At 37.8% G+C, this 26,597-nt stretch overlaps 1 protein-coding gene and 1 pseudogene across 1 annotated transcript; both read left to right on the top strand.

Moving 5' to 3' along the window:
- Positions 1 to 158: 158 nt before the first annotated feature.
- LOC149835715 (NDR1/HIN1-like protein 6 pseudogene) lies at positions 159 to 1,202 on the top strand (annotated as a pseudogene).
- A 7,750-nt stretch (positions 1,203 to 8,952) lies between these two features.
- Positions 8,953 to 25,519, top strand: LOC149835716 (Cwf18 pre-mRNA splicing factor). Its single transcript, XM_090010636.1, has 5 exons — positions 8,953 to 9,062; positions 24,035 to 24,209; positions 24,764 to 24,896; positions 25,009 to 25,123; positions 25,204 to 25,519. Exons 2-5 carry the CDS (start codon positions 24,055 to 24,057, stop codon positions 25,272 to 25,274), a joined length of 474 nt encoding a protein of 157 aa, XP_089866762.1. The 5' UTR covers positions 8,953 to 9,062; positions 24,035 to 24,054; the 3' UTR covers positions 25,275 to 25,519.
- The last annotated feature ends 1,078 nt before the right edge of the window (positions 25,520 to 26,597 follow it).

Raw genomic sequence — 26,597 nt, forward strand, 5'->3', positions numbered from 1 at the left:
AAGTCAAGCATTGAAAATTTAGCCCACCACCCTCGAGATTTGGACCCCTACCATTTTAGTACCAATAATGAATTTTGGTTTGGTTGGTCTATATCATGTAATACTTAACAGGCTTGAAACAACGTCAATAAACCTTAGCCCCCCCCCCCCCCCCCCCCTCAGACGGTAAAGTAAACCATTCAGACCTTCTGTTCTTTCTTCTTCATCACCTTGCCAAGAAGCAGCAGCCATGGCAGATCAGCAGAGAGTTCATCCGTACGACATTGAGGGTCGGCAGACCGCACCACTAGCTCCGCGCAGCGAGCTGGTCTCCGAGAAAGGCGATCCGCAGACGCCCAATTTCCAGCCATACCGTGAGAATCTGCCATCGAAGCCGCTGCCGCCGCCGCCAAGGCGTCGAAGAAACTATTGCTGCCGCTGCATCTGTTGCACCCTCTGCATCATCTTCGCCATCATCGTCACCATAGCCATCGCCGTCGGCGCTCTTTACCTCATCTTCCGGCCGAAGCTGCCGGAATATTCCGTCGACCGCTTGAGAATAACGGATTTCCGGCTGAGCTCGGGCGTCCCTATGACCCTCTACTCGCAGTTTGTGGTCACGGTAACGGCCAAGAACCCGAACAAGAAGATTGGGATTTACTACGGGGGAGGTAGCAAACTGAGCGTGTGGTACACGAACGTGAACCTGTGTACGGGACAGCTGCCGGTGTTCTATCAGGGACACCAGAACACCACGGTTCTTAACGTGGTTTTGACAGGGCAGAACGAGGTGGGGAACGAGTTGCAGGCCGCATTGAAGGAGCAGCAGCAGACGGGGCAGATCCCGTTGGACTTTCACGCGGATGTTCCGGTGAAGGTCAAGCTCGGGAGCTTGAAGCTGAGAAGAGTGAAGTTCCTGGTTCGCTGCAGCTTGATTGTTGATAGCCTTACAGTTGATGGACAGATCAGTATAAAATCCGATAACTGCCGTTTTCGATTTAAGCTATAAACCGAAAGCATACGTGAATTATTTCATGATCTTGATTTTTTCTTTTTCTTTTTTTTAATTTGTCAGTTGTATTGCCTTTTGTTTTTTGTTTATTCTCTTATTTTTCATCTTTTGTGAGATCGATGCTGAGGCACGTATGCCTTCCACAGTCATTAATAAGTGGAGTCTGCATTTAGTATTACTACTTTTCAATAAAAGGATTCCCAAAAGCAAAGTTTTCTTTCTAGTCCCCCAGATTGATTTCCATGAAAGGCAACGCACAAAAAATACAGAAAACGATTAACGTGTACAGCGATTTTCTGCGTAAAACACAAAGACAGAAAATCAATATGCGTGTAGCGATCTTCCACTGTTCACAAACACAGAAAGAAAATTCTCTCAAATTCTAGAAGTGGGGATGGAGATTACATATTCAAAAGGAAAAAAGAAAAACGTATTCTAATTTTGACTTTGAATAGAGTTATGGAAAGCTGATCTTGCAATATTCTATTTTGCTTTACAAGCAGCAGGTGCACCAAATTATAGTGATAAGATCGTTTACTTGCAGAACAATTTAGAAAAATATGCTCAAAGTTTTTTGAGTATTTACAAAGACACAACTAACATTGGGGAAACTACGTTTACCCGACTGAGCTATGAAATAAAAGCAACCTCTTGGCTCACCCCTGTTAGGTTAACGTTAGTAATTAAACTACGTACAGTTAATCATGATAAGAAGACATTTTAGCCCTTCAATCCTTTTCTTTTTTAACTCTGATTTAAAGAAGCTCTCTCCTTCTGCTCTCTTTAATTTCTTCAAGATAGAAACTCCACTACAAATTCAATATCAGGATTCAGAACCAACACCAACAGGTGCTCCTCCGCTTGTTTGGTAGGAGCTGTTAGTGCACGTCACCTTGTATTGGGACTTTGCAAGGTCAAGACTCAATGGTACATTGTATAACTGGTGGGGTCGGGCTAACCCCAGCTTGCCTATAAAAAAATAAAGATTCAGAACAAAAATTATTGAGAATTTCATGAAAACTTTCGGGTGAAGCCTTCTCAAATTTCTCAGTGTTCTGGGGTCAATAAGAACATATCAGGCCCACATTCTATAAGAATTACATAAACCAGACCCTGTCTATACCGGGTAAAACAATATTTTTTAAGCTTTTAAAATTGAAAATTTGCAGATGTTAAACGGAACTTGGGTCGGACTCGGGTTTGGTATAAAATTTCATAAACCAAGCCTGACACATTTAATAATGGGACCTCATGGGTCCGACCTGGATAGTTAATCGGACCCCTTCTTTGTAACCAAACCTTGACCCTATAGAATCCAGTACGGGTCGGGATCTCATACCTGATCCGTTGACACCCCAATAATTAACACATTAACCGGGTGTGAGGGGAAACTGGGTTGCAACTTAGTTTTTGAGACCCGGGCTAACCCCAGCTTGCCTATAAAAAAAAAAAGATTCAGAACAAAAAATATTGAGAATTTCATGAAAACTTTCGGGTGAAGCCTTCTCAAATTTCTCAGTGTTCTGGGGTCAATAAGAACGTATCAGGCCCACATTCTATAAGAATTACATAAACCATACTGTAAACACCCCAAATTTTCACTCACCTCCCCGACATTTTCACCAAGCATCATCATCCAGCCTTTGAAATCGCCAAAAGGCAAAATGGTCATTTTCTGAGCCCAGACCTTGCAAAAGTCTAAATTTCATCTAGAACTCTCAAAATTTCTCTGTTTTAGATCAAATGTTCAAAATTTTATTCCTGACAGAAGACAGGAATCTCCAAGTCTTGGTTCAAGATTATATTGCATAAGACATGGCATTGCATATCATTGCATGAGCACCTCATAGCACTGCACTGCACAACATGTCATTTCGAGGTCCAGAACTCTTGATTTCAAAATTTTCAATCCATATTAGAATTTCAACTCTTTTCAAAATTGATTTCAAAACCCTGGGTCTTCAAAATTATCAATTCTTCCAATTTTACCCCCAGGACTCTGAATTTCAAAATATTTCCTCAGGAAAATGATCTGGATAGTTTTCAATATGGATTTCAGCCACTTCACCTCAGATTTTGCCATTTTGTCAGCTATTTCAATTATCTTTCTTTTACAAAATCGCCCTACAGGGGCTAACTCTTTCCAAAATTTCTGTTTTGCCAATTAGTCTAGATTTTATGAAAATTCCAAAAAAGGATTTATTGTCTTGTCCTTATTTCAATAAAGAAGCAATGTGGGGCCCACATTGAGGTGGTGTCACATAGGCTTTTCTTTTGAAAAAACTGAATTTTGAAAAAACCCAAAAATATAGGAGCCTTGTCCCCTGGATTGGTGCCACTTGTCTTTTTCTCTCTCCTCCCATTTATCTGCCAAGTGTCAGCGTGGGGTTCACCTAGAGGTGGCGCCACATGTCATTTTCTATCTCCTTCCATCCTCCGACACGTGTCAGTGTGGGGCCACCTTAAGATGCCGCCACATGTCATTAGACATCCTCTTCATTTTATGCCACGTGTCAATGTTCACCATCTTCACCCTGTGCCATGTGTCATTCCAAGGTCACCATGAGATGCCACGTGTCATGTGTTGTCCTGTTTAGAAAAAGTAGAGCTTGTCTTCCCTGAGGTGGCGCCATTTGAATTATGTCTCCTGCAAGTGACACATGTCACTCTCTCATTTCTTCATGAAAAGCAGACTGAGACATGTCACCTTCTGCTTTTCTCAGAAAAGCAAGTGACACATGTCATTTCTAGCTTCCTTCAGAAAAAGTAGAGAACACATGTCAGCCTCTGCTCTTCTCAGAAAAAGCAAGTGACACATGTCACTCCCTGCTTTTCTAAGAAAAAGCAAGTGATACATGTCACTCTCTACTTTCTTGGGAAAAAACAAGTGACACATGTCACTTTCTGCCTCCTTCAGAAAAAACAACAATTCAAATATTCAAACTCCAGGCTGAGGTGGCGCAAATCCTGAAGTCTCCTTCCTAAATTCATTTTTTGAGATGGTGCCACGTGTCCCTTTCCCTCATTTTCCTCCCTCTTGCCACATGTCATTGTAGGAGCCACCCTGAGATGGCGCCACATGTCAGACTCTTCTTTCCTCTAGAAAAAGCTCAAATTTAAATTTCAAACTCTCTATGAGGTGGCACCATCTGAAGAACCTACTCCAGCAAGCTGACACTTGTCAGGTATGGAACCATCCTAGACTGCCACATGTCCAGATCTCCTTTCATCAGAAAAAGTAGAGTTCAGACTCCTAAAAAAGGGTGCCACATGGCCTGCTCCTACTGCTTCTAGATTCAAACCTCAAACCCCCTTTTGAGGTGGCACCATTCGAGAGCCCCACTTGACTTCAATTTTCACTTTTTATTTTATTCAAAATAAAAATAGCTCCATGAGGTGGCGCCACCTGAGGGCTCCCTACAAAAGACAAATTTTGAATTTCAAACCCCAGGTAGCACCCTCTGAGGTGGCGCCATTTGGGAGACTCCTGCAGAGAAAATCAAGCAGACCCAAATTTTGAAAATTTTCAAATTCTGCTAAGGTGTCTCACCCACAAATTTTCCCATTTTATTTTCTCAAAAATCAAAATAGCACCCCCTGAGATGGCGCCACATGGAGGGCTCAGATTGAGCCTGTTTGAAATTCAAAATTTTCAAAAAAGTATACAAATACAAGGCTCCACGCCCAGCCTAAAGGAGCTTCTTTTGGACTTTGAAATTCGACCTAGACTTTCTTCAGAACCCGATTTTTGAACCTTGGAATTCACGCCCCCTTTGGGCTCAGTGAAGAAGGTGCAGTGGGTCGATCTTGGTGAATCATCCGAAGCCCGGAGCAAAGGACGAACAAATCCCGTGGTAGCCGTCCCTTTCAAGAGCTTCAACGCTGCATAACGAAGCAAGGTGCACCTCTTTTCCTCTTGATTTCATATCACGATTTGATTTGGGAGTCGTTTGAAGAAAAAGCTCATCCGAGGGATGGATTGATTTATTCTCATAAAATGACAAATATAAAAATACATGATTATGCTTCCTTGATGATTTTTAGCATTCATGCATTTAGCTAGATTTAATTTGCATTTTATTTTGTTAATTCAGCATGTTTCATGAGTTAATAAGGATTAATTTAGCATTTATTTTAATTCTGCCCAATTTCAGTAGTTCTCTGTTTTTGTCAGACCGTACATACGTCATTTCATGCATTTATTTTTCATTAAAAAATCTAAAAAAATCATGAAATGCGTCTTTAAATGTCCCTAAAAATGTGCAAAAAATTCGGAAGCATTTGAATTCGTTTACTGCAGTAAACGTTCAAAAAGGTGAGTCGTGTTTTATTACCCGGGATGCATTTAAAATTTTTATTTTTGACTTGTAAAATCGAGATCTCCCTCATGGAAGATCCAATTTTCTATCTAAAATATGTTCGGAACTCGAGAGAATGTCTAGTTTTTAACCTGATTTTCTTAGATTTTTCTGATTTTTTTTTGGTGTCTAAAAAAATCCGAGAGTTCGGGACATGTGTCAGATCCTGATTTGGGCCTCTGAGACTTTGGATCGACTTAGGTCGATTGGTTCTCTTTGTGTGTTGCTCCAAATCCAAAACTGTAAAAAGTGAATGCTATGTCTGAGACGTACTCTGTTTGCATCTGTAAGCTTGTGATTTTTAGAACAGCTGTGATACCTCGTTCGGATTTTTTTCGTCAGTCTTCTGTTTTGCTACATTTGTCTGTTCTGTCAATTTAGGAATGAAAAGTTATATTTTTATCTGTGTTTATGTTGATCAAATGCCAAAGTCATAAACATGAAAGTTGTTCATATATGTGTCGTGAGTTACTATGTTAAATATCAGAAATTTCCATGGCTGTTTTGTATTCTTTTAGCATTTTATATTAAATTAGGTCGATTTTGCCTCCATGAGAATCAAATCCTTGTTACCGAACTCACCATGGCTCAAATCCCGAGGCTGTAAAAACCAAAAATGTTCCATTCCGGGTCCTTTAGCATTCTGCAAAATATCAGAAGTTTTCATGGTGTGAATTTTGCATTATCATATTAAGCATTGCATTTGGTTCGGGTCCATAGGCAAAATCCACCCTTTTTAGGACTTTCTTTAAATTTTAGCATTCAAATCATATCATTTCATGATTTTTAGCATTCTAGGTTGTTTATCAGAGTAGGTAGATGCCTCATACCGAATTTGGTGTAATTTGAAATCCATTTGAGGTTTGGTTTAGCCATATCATCAAAATAGGGCCCCGCGGGACCCAGATCCAAGTGAAAACAAGCGAAATTCGTTATTTTGGATAAATTGCAAAATGTCAGATTCTGATTTTACAGTCCTAATGTGTTTAGCAGCATGTCATCATGCCTCATCATGCATTTCATCATCATTTGATTCAATTTGAATTTCGAAATCTCAATTTTACCAAGTTTTCCTTCAAAAAACCCTGATTTTAAAGGTATATCTTTAATATTAGGGGTATTTTGGTCATTTTGACCCCATTTCCGAATTTCAAACTATTTTCTACTAAATTTCTTGCATTTTCATCATTTCAAATATCAAATAAGCATGATAATAGGGTTTATATCCAATTAAATCCAATAATTTCAGAATATTATTGGAAAATCTTGGGAAAATCCACATATTTGAGCTAACCCTATTTCAAGTTTGGCAGGGACATTCAAAAGAAGGAGCTAAAGTCTGCAATTTCCCTTTATTTCATTTATTTAGTGATGTAATAATGTAAACCTTGGAATAAGAGATTTAATTTTCTGCTTAGACTAGGATGCATATCATATAGTTTAAATTCATGCAATATCCTGTTTCTATGATTCATGCATTTTATTTCAAAAGCACTATGGATGTTCACGAATGTCACGTGCACCAACTCTTAGGGAGTTGATGGACTCAGTGAAATCCATATTTACAGCCCTAGTCAGAATATGGACGAGACCCAGATCCATCATCTTTCTACTAGTCACATTGAGCCTACACTCTTAGGCTATCTTAAAATGCACATCATATTTCTAATATTTTCAAAGTATTGTGCATTAAATCAATTAAACTCTGAACATATTCATGGCCACAGTCAGGATATGTGAAGGATTTATTTTGACTTAATACACATTTTTCCAACAAATTTTTTAGAAAATCTTTCAAAGTGCATTCATACATCCATATCATTTGCATCATGAAATCCTTGGTTTTCCCATGATTTTCTTAAGAAAACTTCATTCTCAAGAAATCGATTTCTCAAGAAACTCTGAGTATTTTCCAAAATCAGTTTTCCATGGAAACTAGTCTCTCAAGAAACTTCTAAGTTGGATTTCCAAGATCAAAGTTTCCCTCGATTTTCCTTGGGAAAGGTTATTCTCTTAAGATTTTAAAAGGAGTTTCCCAATCTTTCTCAAGAATAAAAAATCAATTTTCAAGGGTAAGATTCCCAAGATTTCAATTTCCCAAGTTTTGAATTTCCTTCTCCAATGAGTTTTCCTATAAATCTTTCATCATTTTCCTAAGAAAGTTCTCAAAGTCCGGGTTTTCCTGAGAAGTGTTTCCCTTTTCAAATGTTCACCTTTTCTCAAGAATCACTTCTATTTTCCCAGGATTTTCAACCATTCATGATTTTCCCACAACTTTATGAACTTTCTCGTGATTTCAAAACCCCTTTCTTTTGAGTTTCCTGAGAAATTGACCTTTTTCTTGAGAAATATTTTTCAACTCCAAATATTTTCCAAGCATACATCATGTTTTCCCAACTTACATTTCCCAAAATCTCATAGCACATGCCTGAATTCTTTGTGCATATATGATAGAATACAATTTTGATGATTTAACTAAGTCAAGCACAATTTTGGTCCTTGGTTCGATTACCCCTGTTAAAGGCGGCAGAAACGATCGAACCTCGTACCGACAGGTCGAGCCCCATCCCATGGATTTTCCCGTAATTTTCAAAACGGAGGCGAGTATTTCAAAACATTTTCCAAAATCCGGTCAAGTTTGAATCGCGAAAGCATTTCCCTCTCTCTTTCGCAAGGAAGGGAAGACGGGAAAAATTTTGCGACGATAACACAGACCCGGTCTATACCGGGTAAAACAATATTTTTTAAGCTTTTAAAATTGAAAATTTGCAGATGTTAATCGGAACTTGGGTCAGACTCGGGTTTGGTATAAAATCTCATAAACCATGCCTGACACTAGGGGTGGCAATCGGGTTGGGTTGGCGGGTCGGGTTGGCGTGTCAGCATACCTCAACCCGAACCCGACCCGTTTTTTAAACGGGTCGGTTGTGGCAAACACGAACCCGACCCGTTTAATAAACGGGTAGCCCGACACGACCCGCCAACCCATTTAATAAATGGGTTGGGTCGGGTAAACGGGTTTTCAGGTTCGCGGGTCAGGTTGGCGGGTTGACGGATCGGGTTGTCAGGTAGGCAGGTTGGCGGGTCGGGTTGACAGGTTGACGGGTCGGGCAGACGGGTTGGCGGGTCGGCGGGTTGACGGGTCGGGCAGACGGGTTGGCGGGTCGGCGGGTTGACCCACCCGCCTAACCCGTTTATTAAACGGGTCAGTCGGGTTGGCGGGTTGGCATACCCCCAACCCGAACCCGACCTGTTTAATAAACGGGTTACACGGGTCGACCCGTTTATTAAACGGGTTGGCTTAAGCCCAACCCGAACCCGCCTAAGAGGCGGGTTGGCGGGTCATGTCAGAAATTGCCACCCCTACCTGACACATTTAATAATCGGACCTCATGGGTCCGACCTGGATAGTTAATCGGACCCCTTCTTTGTAACCAAACCTTGACCCTATAGAATCCAGTACGGGTCGGGATCTCATACCTGATCCGTTGACACCCCAATAACACATTAACCGGGTGTGAGGGGAAACTGGGTCGCAACCTAGTTTTTGAGACCCGGGTTACGGTGAGTTTTTAATCCACAACGAACCCGGTTTACCAGGACCCTCTTCGAACCCAGTCCTCTCCCTGCCTTCTTTCCCACCCTCCTTCCTCCGCGCTTGTTGCAGAATCGCAGATCTCCGACCGCCGACATCGTCCGACCAGCACCGTCAGGTTCTCTCTCTCTCTCTCTTGGCCTCTGGTCGGAAAGCCTGTCGTCTGAGCCCTTAGCCTCCGGAAAAGGGCCCCATGCTCGCCCTTTTCCGGCCGGCCCTCTCAGCTTCTCTGAAGAGTCCCTGTAAGCAACAAAATAGCTGTCAATTTTTATGTTAAAACAAGGGCCATGCTTTTGAGATTTATCATCCATGTCTCTCATTTTTATCTGGTTGGGAGTTTTATACTAAAGTGCTTCTTCATTTTTATCTGCTGTGGAATACATGGGATAGGTATGAAGAGGGGATTTCACGGTTACTTTGATCAAATCTATTGGATGATGTCTACATTGTTTTCATTACAAGTCATGATATTGTTTTTATATGCAATTTATTGTGATTAAGTCTGAACGATGGTCTCTTTTTTTTATGAATATATTAAGTAATTTGGATATTATGATGGAGTTGAACATTAAAATGCTCATAAAATCAAGTTTATTGTCATCCAAACGGCAAATTTCAAATAACCTTGTTACCTACAGATGAACAACTGTTATCCAAACAACAAAATCAGGTTTTCAGGGTCTTTCAGAAAATAGGTTTTTCAGCCTGTCATCCAAACGAGAATGAATGACTTGGAACAAGAAAAAAATGGGAAGGTAATAAAATTCGGAGTTACAGGAAGCTTCATTGCGCACGTCCCAGAAACTTGCTTGGAAGAGCAATACTTCTCCTTCTGAAATTTGATGGAAAATCTCGATTCTCCTGCGCTTCTCCTATGCTTCTCACACGTTTCTTTCCTGCTTCCTATGTGCTTCTCTCACACCTCTTTCACATTTTCCATGTGCTTCCTTTCACGTTTCTCACTCACTTCCCATTTACTTTCTCTAAATTGATAGCATCATTTTTATATTTTGAAAAGAATTTCTTTCTTGCACTACAAAATCATGAAATTTAAGAATAGTAATTTTTATTATAGTTTTTATTTCCTTCCCATTCATTTAGCATTTCACTTCCCATTCAATCCCGTATTACTTCATTTATTATTCCTATTTCGTTTTTAAATCTATTCCTTGCTTCACACTTCTTATAAATTTTAAAATACCTTGCTTCCCGCTTCTCGCTTCTGTTTCTTGTTTCGTTTCCTGCTTCCGCTTCCTAGTCTGGTAACATTGATGTAACTGGATTGAGACGAGGAAGATGAATGGGTCCAGTTATCTTAGATGGTCCTTAAGGTACTTGCTAAACCAACTTTCTCCTGGGGTTTTAACCAAAAACATGGTTTGGAAAAATGCAACAAAGGTTTGTAATGAACCTGGTTAAAGTCAATACTAGGTTCCGAGTCGTTTTGCAAGACCTGGTGCTCCCATTTTTTTCATGGGCCAAACCAGTTTTTGTCATAATTCCCACCCACCCAACATACCCACTCTACATGGGGTCCACTTTGCATATTTATATGTATCCCATAATAACAAATTTGACAATCTTGCTCTGTGAAATGGAGGCCAATCTGAATAAATTTTCTTCTTCCATATGAAAATGGATTCAAAGAAATTGCAGGAGCAATCTGCCTAGAGCAAATATTTCATGCTTCTGCAAAGTGTTGGCCTTAACATGCTTTGGATACTTCTGATCCATTTATTACTGTTAGTGGAAAATAATGTAGTCACCACTTCTGGAGCAGACTATGCCAACTTTTTTGGTTTTTGCGACACCATGAAACCCTATTTTTGCCAATGTATATGCAATAACCAGTTATTGATCTTATAAAATTCCCCAGCCCAATCAGCATCATGATAACTGAATAGAACCGAATAATTCATATGTTTTGGATCTTTTTCTAATGTAGGGTGCATAAACTTTTTGTACATTTAGGTATTCTTCTCATGGTGTCTGTGTGCTCTTTTCTTGGGTTGTGCATGTATCGATTGATGCAGTTTACAACATACTGTAATGTGTAGCCAAAGATTTGTGATTCATTTGGTAACTAAAGTTTAAATGCTATTTGATTGGTAACATGTATGACGATGACCATACTGTCTTTAAGTGTAGTCCCACAATCTTCATAAGTTAAATCATTTTCCCAAATCGGCAAACTCAAGTTTATTTTTGTTTTAGTACACATACAAATTGATGCTTAATCACTTTAAGATCATCACATCTAGCAAACAAGACAAAAAGTTAATTGAGTTTCATGCTGGAAAGGCACCAAACACATACAATTGGTAAAACTTATGGCTCATGAATCTTGGCAAAGGCAAAATCATTATGTTCATGTCTCCAACCATTAGGGCTGACAAAAACTTCCATCCAACCGGAGATTGGAGGTCAACCACACAAGACCTGTGTAAGAAAATACCACAGTTTGCATTCAGCTGAAGGACGAGAGAGAGGGAGATGCTAAAAAATGGCAGCCATTTTGGAGATGGCATGCCCTAATCCTTTATTATGAATCAAATAATACAATGAGTTTAAAATACATGCAAATAACAGAAATGCCATTACATAAAGAAATCTGTCTAAGAATGATAAGATGCACGGATAAGGATCCGATGACGTCAAAACACATTTTATCACCTTCCCTCAATTTGTGCATGGTCGTGGACCATGGACAACTTGTTCTTTAAGAACCAAAATTGATGCTTTGTTAGGCCTTTGGTGAACAAATCTGCAACTTGGCTTTTTGTACGAATGTGACGAGGCCCAATCTCCTTGTCTTCAACCTTCTGTCTGATGAAATGTTGATCTATCTTAATATGCTTTGTGCAACCATGTTGTATAAGATTATAAGCAATGTTAATATCACTATGATTATCACACAATATAAATGATTGTGAGATTCTTTCTCCGAAATCTGCAAGAAGATGTCTGACCCATGTAGCTTCAGCTGCCCCAGCTGCCATAGGCCTATATTCAGCTTCAGTACTGGACCTAGCAATGACTCTTTATTTTCTTCTGCTCCATGACACCAAATTTTTTCCAATGAATATACAATACCTAGAAATAGATTGCCTTTGATCCATATCCCCAGCCCAAGCCGCATTTGTGTAAATGATGATCTCATGTCCCTTATTGTCAATCCAATTTCTTTGATAAAGATGACCGTCACCAATAGTTCCTTTCAAAAATCATAAAATTCTTTTTACGACTTCAACATGACCAGTTCTTGGTTCATGCATGAATTGGGAAACCTGATTAACGGAATATACGATGTCTAGCCTGGTAAAAGTGAGATACTGAATCCTTCCAACAATACTCTGATATTTGGTCGGATCACTATATAAATCTTCATCATTAGAGCTCAGTTTTTTGATGCAGAATACAAGGTGTGCTTAGGGCCTTACAATCTGACATCCCTGCCCTGCTCAAAAGATCAAGAGTATATTTATGTTGAGTAAGAGTTAAAACATCATCTCTTCTATCCATATCAACCCCGATAAAATACCTTAAGTCACCAAGATCTTTCATCTTGAAATTTTGCATCAATAATTCCTTCACAATTTGTATATGGCTGTTAGAATTGCTTGTAAGAATTATGTCATCAACATATATAAGTAATAACATAGTAACATCCTTATCTTTGAAAATGAAGAGAGAATGATCAAGAGAGCCTCTGCGAAAACCATAGTTTTGAATTTTGAGAGAAAAACTCTCAAACCAAGAACGAGAGGCTTGCTTCAATTCATAAAGAGCTCTTTTCAGTTTACAGACATAATCGCTGGGTTCTCCTTCATCATATTCAGAAGGTTGCTCAATGAAAACTTCCTCCTTTAAATCTCCATATAAGAAGGCATTTTTTATATCAAGCTGGCTTAACTGCTAACCATAATCAACAACCCAAGATATAACAACCCGTATTGTTCTCATCTTAACAACAAGACTGAAAGTTTCATCATAGTCTTGCCCATATTCTTGTGTGAAACTACGTGCCACAAGTCTTGCTTTATATCTTTCAATAAATCCATCAGGTTTATACTTAATCTTATAAACCCATTTGCACCTAACAACAATTTTCTTCTCAGGTCTAGGAACAATTTCCCAGGTTTGGCATTCATGAAGAGCTTTCATTTTCTCATTCATAGCCTCTATCCATTTATGTGATTTAATGGCTTGATGAAAGTTAACAGGTTTATCATGCTTCTCTACTTGAGACATGAATAACTGAAAATCCATGGAAAAGTTATCACAACTAACCCATCTTTAAATAGGATGACGTATCCTTTCCGATCTTCTCAAAGAAGGTTGACTCATATCCTGCTCAACATTGTCCGTGACATGATCTCTTGCCCTTCTCACATAAACTTGACCAGAAAATCTCTGAAATTCTCTAGGCATTTCATTTTCTGAAGAATGTGGAGGTTCAAGATATTGTTCATTTGAATTCAATTCTTCACAAAATGGCTGACAAAATCTCTTTTCACTCTCAAACAATTCAACACTTAACCAGGGATCATAAACTTCAACATTTCGAGATGAGTTTTGCTCTTGAAATAATGACATGCTCTCAAAATTTTGTTCGTCAAAAACAATATTTCTGGAAATCTTGATCCGCTTGGTTACCGGATCATAACATCTGTATCCCTTATAATCATCCGCATATCCAACAAATTTGCACTTCAAAACTTTATCTTGAAATTTATTTCTCAGAGATTTGTCAATATCAATATAACAAACACAACCAAAGGTGCGCAAGTTATTATAATCAGGATGTTTTTAAAGAAGGGTAAAATATGGGGACTTGTCTTATAAAATTCCCATGGGAAGACAATTAATCACATTTACTGCGATATGAAAGGCTTTTGTTCAAAGATTAATAGAAATATTACTATCATGAAGCATACTTATGGCACTTTCAACAATATATCGGCGTTTCTGTTCAGCCACTTCATTCTGTTGAGGAGTATGTGGACAGGACATACGCCTACTTATCTCATTATTTTGAAGAAAATCAAGAAAGTCATTTGAAGAATATTCACCTCCACCATCACATTGAAAATGCACAACATTGGAAGAGAAACGATTCTTAAAAGAGCACAAAAATCTTGAAACAATCTAAAAACTTCGGACTTGTGTTTCATGAAATATATCCAGGTGAAACGAGAATATCTGTCTATGAATAAGACATAATATTGACTTCCAGATGAAGAACATACAGGAGCTGACCCCCATACATCAGAATACGCAATTTCAAAAGCTTTTGAGACTTTTTCATTAACAAGATTAAAAAGAAGAACATGACTCTTACATAACTGACAACTTGAACATTTTTTAACATCTAAGACAGAATGTGAAAAGGACTCTGGAATCAAATTTTCTGACATAAGTTTCTTAATGAAACCATGACTACAATGACCCAACCGATTGTGCCACAAATTTGGCTTATTACATTGGGAAAGACTAATGACATCTATATGACAAGACTTGAGACTCTGAGATGTCGGCTCCAAAAAAGGTGACTTCAAGGTAGAAGAATAATGAGAAGTTGGATCCTCCTTGAAGATATACACGTTTCCTCGTTGCTTCCCCTCAGCGAACGTCTTCTTCGTTTGAAAATCCTTAACATACACAGAAGATGGATTAAATTCAACAGAAAAGTTTGTATCATCAATGAGTTTAGATACAAAAACAATATTTTTTTTAATATTGGTGTTAAAAATGTAATATTATTTGTAATTCATTTAGTCTTTTAGTCTAGTTGTGTATTCTAGTTAGATTGTAATTAGGTTAGTTTTTTATTTTTATTTTTGGTCATTCTTAGACCTATTGCTTTTTTACCAAGTCAAAAAGCAACATTCTTAGACCTATTGCTTTTTTATCAAGTCAAAAAGCAATTTGTACTTGAGAGTCGTTGGACCCCCAACGACTCTATTTAGAGTCGTTGTGAGTCTAACGGCTCCCTCTTGGCTTCCTTCTTATGTATTATAAATATGGGGTAATACCCCCTTGTATATGATGACTTTTGTAAGGGTGTTTTACCCATTCAATAAATTATTTCTCTTTTTATTGAATACCTCATTTTTGGGTATTATTGTATGAACCCTTGTGGTTCTTATGTGTGTTCTATTTTTCGGTATTTTGGTTGAAGCCATTTGAAGCTTCTTTTGGTGATAATTCAAAAACTCGCCTTCTTATTTAGAGCTTGGTGATCAAGCTAAGTTTGTTTTGGTGCATCGGAAAATGTGCCACTCAAATTTTCGAAAAATGGGTGAAGTTCTTTTCGTGATTGTGTAAAGAGCTTGGAGGAGAACTTGTACTCACTATCGGTGGTGGAGTACTTATTATCCTCTCTTTTTCTCTTTCTCTATCTTTATTCTCTTTTTACTCTTTTCTTTCCCAAAAACCTTGTAAAATGGATGACAATGATAATGTCACCATTAAACTCATCAAGTTTAATGATTCCAACTATGTTACATGGGCTTCAATAATGAAACACCTGATATGGGGAAAGGAGTTGTGGGGATTAGTTGATGGAACCAATTTGAAACCTAAACTAATTCTTACAAAAGTAGAAGGAGAGAAAGAAATACTTCTTACGGAGGTTGAGAAAAACAAAGCCATTACCACTTACGAAAAGAAGTGAAAAGAATGGAGGATGCGACATGCCAAGATTATGTCTTGGCTCATAAGTAGTGTTGACATCAAAAAATGTTCAAGCCTTGCGAAGTTTGAACATGATAATGATGCTTGGGATTGCCTTAAGAGAATTTATTCTCTTAAAGACATTGCACATGTGTGCAACCTTCATGACAAAGTTCGAAATATGGTTCAATAGGACAAGAGTATTAGAGAATATTATAATAGTTTGTCCGAGTTATGGGAAGAATTGGCTCTCCTTGAACCAAAGTGACATAGTTCACAAGATATAGAACTTCGCCAAAATCAAATGAATACAGAACACTTCTTTCAATTTATTAATGGGATAAGATCGAAGTTTGAATCAACCAAATCCGTTCTTCTTCATTGAGGAAAGGTTTCTTCCATAGAAGAGTTAAGTATGGAAGATAATAGGCTCAAAAAAAGAATCTCTAAGAGTGATGATGACTCGGTCGTAGCTATATCTAGACCGGGAAATCATGTTCGTACATACAAACCTCCACACTTTGGGAGGACAAATGATGAAAAACAAAGAAATGAATTTGAAAAAAGAAAAGTCATTTGTTACTATTGCCGAAAACCGGACATGTAAAGACTTATTGGCCAAAATTGAAGAAATCCTATGAAAAGAAAGTCGCTACAGTCGAATCTCCGCAAGAATCAAGTGAGTCATCTATTGGAAGCATGTCTCTAGTACAATTGGTGGAGGCACTTCAACCACTTTTCAAAGGAGCATCCTCATCCACCAGAACCGTTGTTTCTTCTATTGGCATTTTCGATTCTGGTAAATCTCTTTGACTCCTTGAATCAGATTTTTCTTTTCATATGACACCAAACATAAATATGCTATCCAAATGTCATAACTCAAGTGGGTCGAATGTTTTTACCGCATATAGAATATCTCTTGAAATCAAAGGAATATAAAATTTTGAAAATATTTCCAAAAAATCAAAAGAATTTTGTATTCCACAAATTAGATATATTCCTAAATTCAACCTAAATCTTGTATTTGTCTCTCAATTAACTGACTATGGGTATAATGTTTCCTTCGCCTCTCGTGATTGTCGAGTGCAGGATCACCGGTCAGGGAAGCTGATTGGGGAAGGACATAGAGAAGGAGGCTTGTACTATATGGATTTTTTAGAAATACCCAAGAATACATTATGTTGTAATGTTCAGAAAATATACTTGAATCTATGGCATAAGAAACTTGGTCATCCTAATATATCCAAGATTCATTTTTTTCCAAACATGGAAAAGTTTTGTAATTTTGAAGCCTTTACATGTGAAAAATGCATTCTTGAAAAAAATGAAAAGACTACCTTTTCAAGAAAGAACCTTTGTTTCTTCTCGACCACTTGAGATAGTACATTCGGATGTTTGAGGACCCGCACCTATTGTATCAAAAGGTGGTTTAATGTATTATGTAATTTTCGTAGATGACTTTACATGACATACTTGAATATATTTTCTTAAACATAAATCTGAAGTTTTCTCACATTTTCAAATATTTCACAATCTAGTTAAAAATCAATTTAAGAATGATATTTCAATATTTCACACTGATTCGGAGGGAGAGTTTTTATCAAAAGAATTCAAAGATTATTTGAACTTATATGGTATTACATATAAAAAGTCATGCCCCTATACTCCTTAACAAAATGGTTTAGCACAAAGGAAACATAGGCATATTATAAAAACAACAAGAACTTTACTCATTACGCATCAAGTACCAAAAACTTTTTGGGCCGAAGCCACTTTAACTGCAATTTACCTTATTAACAAGATGCATCTTTCTCACTAAACAATATTTCTCCTATTGAAAAACTTTTTAAGCAAATTCCAGATTATTCTAGGTTGAGGTTTTTTGGGTGTAAATGTTTTGTTTTTATAGATAAAAATGATAAACTCTCTCCACGAGCTATTCCCTGTGCCTTCTTAGGGTATGCGAGTCATAAAAAAAGCTACAAGTGTTTTGATCTTAAAACTAAAAAACTATACGTATCGAGAATTGTATCATTCTTAGAAAAGGAAAGTTCTTTTGAAAGTGAGAGTCCTACGGAAATAGATGAGTATTCTTTTTTGTTGGACTTAGTTCCAAAAATGAATGAAGGTGACATTGATGAAAGTCAAGATGATCAAAATGATATAACAAGTACAAAATCAGTTGGTGGTAATCAAGATTGTATTCAATATTTTATGCGGGAAAATTTAGAAAAACCATGTGCTTTTGAAAAACATATTAAAGAACATGACCAAATATCAACTAGAAAGTCATCTAGAGTCTCAAAAGTTCCTGAAAAAATTGTCCTATGAGTCGTTTTCACCAAAGTATCTTGCCTACATTGTCTTAATATACTCCTACAAAGAGCCTTCTAACTATGCTACAACTAAAGAACAACCCGAAAGGGTTAAAACTATGACATCAGAATTAGAAGCCTTAGAAAAGGCAAATACCTGAACTATTCAAGACATTTCATCTGACAAAAAATTTATTGGGTACCGATGGGTGTACAAAGTTAAAACCAAGAGTGATGGCACTCTTGAGAGATTTAAAGCCCGATTAGTTGCCAAAGGCTATTCTCAATAAAAAAACTTTTGCCTCGGTCGTTAGGATGACCACAGTTAGGATCCTAATAGCTCTTGCTTCTGTAAAAAAATGACATATTTATCAAATGGATCCTAATAGCCTAGCTGAGGAAGTATACATGGACCCACCACCTGGTATCAATATTCCTAAAGGAAAAACTCTTCGTTTAAATAAGGCTTTGTATGGACTTAAGCAAACTCCAAAAACCTGGTATGATAAGTTTAGTCAAGTTATGCTTAATTTTGGTTTTCAATCTTGTCTTACTGACACAACTTTGTTTGTTAAGAATTCTTATGCGGGTATTATTATTCTTATCCTCTATGTTGATAAACAGGGAGTTAACAATATTAAAAAGTTCCTCAAAACTCATTTTGAAATGCGTGATTTGGGTTTTTTAAAATTCTTTCTTGACATAGAAGTTGCGTGCTCCTTTAAAGGCTATTTGCTAACTCAGTCTAAATTTGCCTTGGATATTGTTGATAGGTCTGATATCTCAGATGAAAAACAACATGACACTCCTAAAGTAGTGAACATCAAAATGAAGATTAATGATGGAGAGCCACTTGAAAATCCAACATCTTACAGACAACTTGTCAAGGCACTGTCTTATCTCTCTATTACAAGACCCGACATTCTGCATGTCGTCCACACAACAAGTCAATTTCAGCATGCTCCTACCACTGTTCATATGGAAGCTGTTTTACACATTATTAGATATATCAAAACTTCTATTTTTATAAAAAAAAATTGTCTACTTATTCCTCCTTAGAGTTAACTGCATATACTGATGTAGATTGGGGAGGAGATCCCAATAATCGATACTCAACTATTGATTTTTGTGTGTTTTTAGGTGAATTATTGATTTCATGGAGGTGCAATAATCCACAAAAAGTCTCTCTATCGTCAACTGAAGCCGAGTACATGACAATGACTACAACCACTATGGAAGTAGTCTGGCTAAAGTGCTTGCTTCATGACACGGGTGTTGAAAGTACAGGAGCATCAAAACTATATTGCGACAAGAAAAGTTCTATTGATATTGCCAACAATCAGACATTCCACGAACGCACCAAGCATATTGAGATGGATTGTCACTACGTGCGAGAAGAATTTCTACATGGCACCATTGATCTTCTCTATGTTTCCTCAGAATATCAAATGACAGATTTCTTTACCAAATCTCTTGCGGCTCCTCGATTCCATTTTCTCTTGAACAAACTTTCGATTATTTAACCATAAGTTTGAGAGAGAGTGTTAAAAATGTAATATTATTTGTAATTCATTTAGTCTAGTTGTGTATTCTAGTTAGATTGTAATTAGGTTAGTTTCTTATTTTTGTTTTTGGACATTCTTAGACCTGTTGCTTTTTGACCAAGTCAAAAAGCAATTTGTACTTGAGAGTCGTTGGACCCCCAATGACTCCCTCTTGGCTTCCTTCTTATGTATTATAAATATGGGGTAATGCCCCCTTGTATATGATGACTTTTGTAAGGGTGTTTTACCCATTCAATAAATTATTTTTCTCTCTTTATTGAATACCTCCTTTTTGGGTATTATTGTATATGAACCCTTGTGATTCTTATGTGTGTTCTATTTTTCAATATTTTTGTTGAAGCCATTTGAAGCTTCTTTTGGTGATAATTCAAGAACTCGTCTTCTTACAATTGGAAGCAAAAAGAACATTGGACGAGTTAAGAGAAGGACTAGACAAAGGAATTTGTGCACTTTCAACATAAGAAATGTAATGATGTGTTCCATCTCTAGTGACTATACTACCTTTTTCGAAATAAGGAGATAAATTCGAGAGCTTACCAGAATTTTCTAACATGGGTGGTCGCTCCAGAATCCACATGCCATTCTCCTTGTTTATTTTGCTTAATACTCATCTGTGATAAAGCTGTAAGCAAAAGTTGTTGCATATCTCTAGAAGATCTTTGTCCATCAGATTCTCTTTTGTTTCCTAATTTATTGTTTTTTTCTTTGTTTTGAGGATTAAACCAACAATCAACTTTCACATGTCCTTTCTTATTACACTGAAAACATGTAGGCACTCTTTTCTGATTCCCTGCATTGAAAAATCCTGGCGTGCTTGGATTAAGAAGAATACCATGACCTCCTTGAACAAAGCGACCTCGACCTCTACCACTTTGAAGACTGTTACTTCCATGTCCAAAACCATGAGATATATCTGATGCCAAGACATTATGTGTATCTGTTCACTACCTTCCGTCAGTTGTTTTATGCTCATTTCATACTGAAGAAGTTTAGCTTGAAAATCCTCAAAGCTAGGTAATACTGGTAGAACCGATAAAGAAGTGGAAAAAACATGATATTCTGGACTCAGTTCATTGAGAGTTTGTTGTACTTTTTCTTTGTCAGAGACAACACTTTCAACAATAGCAAGCTTATCTGTAACTGATTTCACCTTGTTTAAAAATTCCATGACTGACATTGAGCCATTTTTAAGGGTTTGAAACTCCCTTTTTAGAAATAAAACCCTTGCTTCTGAAATCTGAGAATAGGTTTGTGCAAGTCTTTTCCATAATTGACCAACAGTACATTCATAAGGTATAGATATCAATACTTCTTGAGATAGAGTGGAAGTAATATATGCAACTAATGCCTGATCGCACTTCATCCATGCAGTGAATTCAGGATTTGAAATAAAGTTAACCGAAGTGTCTCCTTTATCATCCTTTGATTCCTGAGGAATGAAGTGTGGTGGGACTGGAATTGATCAATCTAGATGCCCAAACAGATTTTGGCTCTTTATAAAAGGAACAATTTGTCTCTTCTAGGTCAAAAAATTAGAATGATTAAGCTTTTCTGAAACAAGCTTACTAAAAAAGTTCGAAAAGAAGCCAACATAGGTAGAGGAATCCATTAAAAATAGATGAAAAGATAAAGAAGAGGATAAATGGAAGAATAGAAAAAAAAATCAGCCAAGAGCAAATATACAACAACAAAACATATTAGGCAAAATGCAGGAAATAAGATATAATATAAAACGTGCCTTTTTTTTAAAATAATGGCACTATTTCAGACTCAGTCCGATTCCTACACCAGACCTATTAATCACAATAGGATGCTGCCAATATGTATATGCCGGCTGAAAATATGCAAAATAATGGAGAAATATCGAAACCAAAATATTAAGATTTACGACAATCAATCAAGATTCCAGAAAATGAAATCTGGACAAACATCGAAAACAAATATTTTTTTAGATTGGGATATATTAAAACCAGTAATATTCAGACTAAGATAATAGAAGCAAAACAATCACTATTTGACGTGATGTAGAGCAGGTCCGGAACGTCCCAGACGTCACAGACCCAACAACAGTATGAAGGTGGTCCAGTTTTTGGTAAGCATGCTTGTATCGTTGGTATTCTAGCCCGACCCCTAATACCGCGTGCTGGAGGGACAAAAATTCAGCTTGTGCTTCCATGGGGTGCAATAGCAGATGGTCAGCTTCAAAACCAATCTATAGGCTTTGATTTGGAGACGTCCAGGAATATCGATACATGTTGCCTATCTTCAATGTGTCTGATTTATATAGGAGACAACAAGTCGTCAGAGCCGACTTCTTCCCAACCAGAGGAGAATGATGTAGAGCAGGTCCGGAACGTCCTAGACGTCACAGACCCAACAACAGTATGAAGATGATCTGGGTCCCAGACTGGACCCGAGACCTGGATCCACCAGCAGCTATAAAAACCCTCTCCTAGGGTTGCGTGCGGCAACTTTGAAGTTTCAGAATACGTCATTTACTATTGCACGTCGTTTACTATTGCCTTCCTGCAGTTTTTTTATTTTTTATTTTTGATTTCTTCTCTGTCACGTCAGTTTTGCAGCAGTCTTTATTGCTTGTTTATTTCTTTATCCCTTTTCAGTCATTCTGCTTAATCTCTGTTAGGCAGTGTTTCCTTTTCATGTTATATTGAACTGTTATTGAAATAAAGCCAACCACGGTTCAGCCAACAGTGGTTTTCTTGTTAGCATTCGCAGCATACTGCACGACTGCAGCAGTCGTGAATCTCATCTCTGCAGCACCAACGTCCATCGTTACCAGCAACCTTCGTTGCGTCACGTGCAATCCGATCTCCTCACTGCATCACGTCGGCACCCATTAACGTGGGTTGTGTGCTGACCGAGTAGCATCAACGTCAGCCCCATTAGTGTCTCAACGCCGACCCCTTTCGCTGCACCGAAAGTGCGTCAACACCGGTGCCCATTACGTGAAACCGAGCCTTTCTTTGCTTCACGTTGTTTCTGCGTTATTATATGCTGCACGACTGTGCATTGAAAGGAGCAGCCAACGACAGCCTGTTAACGAGACGACACTGATTCCTTCACTGCACCAACGCCCCTCACGTCGGTACTCATCAAAGCCAAGGTTGTGGTTCTCTCAATGCATCATGACGTCAAATATATTTCACCCTTTTTTTTTTAGAAATTGACGTCAAAAATTGAAAGACACGAAAATGGTGAATAAAACCAAAGAAGAATCAGCTGTCAGTAAAAAAACAACACAACTAATAGTAGAAGAAAAGAGGAGAAGGAAAAAGAAGAAAAGGGAAGATTCAGACCGGAAGAAACCAAGATTCGATCTAAATGGGCACCTTTTGGAAGAAAACCGAAGTCCCGCTCTGATACCATATAAGAAAATACCACAGTTTGCATTCAGCTGAAGGAGGAGAGAGAGCAAAAAAGAGAGAGAGGGAGATGCTAAAAAACGGCAGCCAGTTTGGAGATGGCATGCCCTAATCCTTTATCATGAATCAAATAATACAATAGGTTTAAAATACATGCAAATAACAGAAATGCCATTACATAAAGAAATCTGTCTAAGAATGATAAGATGCACGGATCTGGATCCGATCCAGATCCGATGATGTCAAAACACATTTTATCAACTTGAACCAGCCCTATGGCCGGAGTTGGGTAGAATCCATATCTACAAAGTATGTCTAATTAGTTTTGGATTTAGATTTGGGTGTTTGTTGTTTGTCACTTTACTCGCAACCAATCTTGCAAAATTGTGCATGTGTGTGTGTGTGAGGTGTCATTAATATCTATAACCTTTTCTGAATGTTAAAAAGATGACCACCTACTTGTGAGCACTATATCAATGAGCACAATGCCATCTACTTTTTTATTTTCAAGTAGAACTCCCCATATGGATAAATTTATTGTGGTTTATTTAGCAGAAATAACTTCTCACTTCTAGCAATTTGGATGTGAAACATTTTGTTTTTAATAGTTGTATTTTGGTATAATCTGAACCATCCATCTTTGACCTTATTTAAAATATATTCTAATATTTAAATCTGTTTATCCGAAGCATATTTCATGGTAAATGAGCCATGCTAAATTCAATTGTGGTCAGATCTAGTTGAAAACTGCATTTGTGAGATTCTAAGTATTGATACAAAATTTCATATGCACATCCATACTAAAGAGTTAAAACAGACACACACACAGGAATACTGCTAGCATCTACTTTCTCAAAATTGGCAGTAGAGTATTGCCAATCCGATCTTGATTTGTTCTCTTCCCTCCTTTTGTCCCATTGTGTCTTCTCTATTTCACAGGTTAGAGGTATCCAAAAATGAATTTCTTGTTAATCATTAAAGTGTCTTGATATTTGTGAATCCCTTTATGGCTTTTAACCTTTCTTTGATGAAGTTGCTATTAATTTTCATATGCAGTTAAATGTTGAGTTTGTTTTAGGATGCTCTTGGTATTAAGAACGTATTTCTTCATTGAATGTTGACTGACATATTTTCTTTTTATGAAACCCAAAGAAATATTTGCTGAAAAAACCATGACTGTAGAGGAAGAGTCAAGTGAACAATCTGCTATTGCTCGCCGTGAGAGGTTAAAAGCGTTGAAGGCAGCGAATGAGCTTCTCAGCAAATCTGATGATAATCCACCACAAGAGGAAACCAAGTCTGAAGATCCAGATGCTGAGGAAGAGATGTAAGATTTGATGTCTTTTAATTCTGTTGAAGGGCACCTTGAGCAGAAAATTTGTCATTAGCTTATTGTTCTTGTTCAAGTTTTTTCAATTGAACAACTTATTTTATGTTTTCAAGTGAAGGCCTTGAAAAGTTGAAATGCAATGGATTGCTGGTCCTTGGTGTGAGTCCAAAATTGGCTACATGGGATAGATTGATTTACTTGTGAAAACTGGTAAATAAATTTTTTTGATTGGAGAAACCGGTACCTCATGTTGATTCTTTGATCAGCAACATGTTTTTTTTCCCCAAATGATCTCAGTGGTTGAGAAAGCAACTGATTTGTTAGTGTCTGAAGACATTAGTTGATTCCATCTAGAAGGCTCATAGCTATGCTGAACCTGGAACTGTATAGAATTGGTGCAGGCTCAGTCGAGTCTCCATCTCCTGTTGTCTGAATCTGTTTTGTAGTTGTTTCATAAGGAGTTGCAAGAGTCGGGTTGAACTGGTTGCTATGGTGCTTCCTTGAGTAGAAACTGATATGCCCAAACATCTATTGCTGCTCAATTTCAACAGGAATATGAGTGTGAAGTTTAGGAACTACCTTCCACATGATAAGCAACTTCAAGAGAACAAATTAGCTCCTCCTGTCTTACCAAAATTTGAAGACCCGGTTGCTGCTGCACCTGTGCCACAAGATACAACTGCGGTATTATTTGATTAATATCATCTTAACATCATCTAAATGCCGTTGTCACTGTTTTCGTCATGTCCGTTGGCTTTTTCTATTTGATGTTGCTTCTAATTATTAGGATATGCAGGATCCTTTCATAAACATAGCTCCAAAGAAACCAAATTGGGATCTGCGAAGAGATATCCAAAAGAAGCTGGACAAGCTGGAAAGGCGAACTCAAAAGGCTCTATATGAGATCATGCGTATGTAGTTTCTCTAAGTCCTTTTTTCTTCTATAATTGCAAGAAATGTTACATTAATGATACACAACGTATGTATTTAGGAGAGCAAGAGCAGCAGAATCTGGCTTCTGCTGGAGAGAATGGTGAAGAATCTATGGAAGCTCAGGAGTGAGAAGTTCCAGTTTTTTTCCCTTCCAGATTTGCTCTGTGGGGACATTGGCATCATCCAAACTTTGGCAGCTTTTGCTGGAGAGAGAGAGAGAGAGAGAGAGAGAGAGAGCATAACCAAATTGTGTTTGGTTCAGAATGACCAGACTACTCAAGCACAATCATTGGTTCAACCTAGTTTGCCAAGATAAAATGTGTAAATGAAAGTCCGAATTTTTAGCCTGGCTTTATGATATAGCACTGTTATGCATCTTATGTTCATCCGTCTAGCAGGCGACTTGTTTACACTTTACAGGTTGTGCTGAAGAGTTGGTGTCTGGTTGGGTTAAGCTCATCCTGACGGGTGCATGCATGTGTGTGTGTGTGTGAGCGTGAGCGCATGTGTGTTTATGTACTATATGAGCATGCAGTTAGGGCTGGTAAAAGAACCGAGCAGCTTGTGACTCGGTTCGGTTTTTATAGCTGGCGAGCCGAACCACGAAAGAGTCAAGCCCAAACACCCTGTGTTCAGCTAGGCTCGGGCGAGCTTTTAGAGATAATATATATATTTATGTGTGTGTATAATGTATATAAAAATCGAAGGATGAATGAAAAATATATACATAAAATATGAATTATTAAGTGTAATATATAAATATATAATTCATGTATAAATAATATGGAATGTTTTTACACGAGCCAGCTTGTGTTCAGCTCATCTCATTCAGGGATGAGCTGAGCTCAAGCTCGGCTAAACACTAACATGAGCCAAGCCATGAGCTCAATCTATTGGTAAACGAGCTGAGCCCAAACATGCCCTGTTGGGTTTGTTCGGCTGGTTTACCAACCCTACATAGGCACTTTGTCTGGATTCACTTTTGGAGTTTCAGCTTGACAACCGATGGAAATGTAGTTTCAGGGGAACAACAAAACAGTGAAAATCAATACTTTTGTTGGTTTCAGTTGGATTGAAACTGGAAGGTTTGGATTAGTGTTGGACTTGTTTCCTTTAGGTAATGATGACACTTGTCGCATATTGTTGGTTTGAATCTTGATGAATTGAAGGTGTCTAGCTGGACTGGCTCTGAATTTGTCAAATCGCCAGAGAGTTGGGAGGTAGATGCTTTTTTAGGAACTTTGAAAGGTTTGTGCAGTTGTGCTCCTTGTGCCCTTTGCTTAAGGCGTGGTTGCCTTGCCTAGTAGAGGATGTTTATCTTGGTCTCCTTTCAAATTGAGTATCACATGCTGCCAGCATGACGACTGTAGGTATGGAAGGTTGCTTCAACACGATCCGATCTTCATGTGCAGTTTCTTCGGGTTATGGATTGAAAAAGGAAACAAGAAAAGG

Source organism: Nuphar pumila, chromosome 6, assembly GCF_984573655.1.
Source record: "Nuphar pumila chromosome 6, dmNupPumi1.hap1.1, whole genome shotgun sequence".
In the NCBI taxonomy this organism is placed as follows: Eukaryota; Viridiplantae; Streptophyta; class Magnoliopsida; order Nymphaeales; family Nymphaeaceae; genus Nuphar; species Nuphar pumila.

Excerpts from the sequence above, each read along its gene's own strand:
- LOC149835716 (XM_090010636.1), top strand. The coding sequence starts at position 24,055 with ATGACTGTAGAGGAAGAGTCAAGTGAACAATCTGCTATTGCTCGCCGT. Across the intron at positions 24,210-24,763 it reads CCAGATGCTGAGGAAGAGAT|GAATATGAGTGTGAAGTTTA; the intron begins GTAAGATTTGAT and ends CAATTTCAACAG. Across the intron at positions 25,124-25,203 it reads GGCTCTATATGAGATCATGC|GAGAGCAAGAGCAGCAGAAT; the intron begins GTATGTAGTTTC and ends GTATGTATTTAG.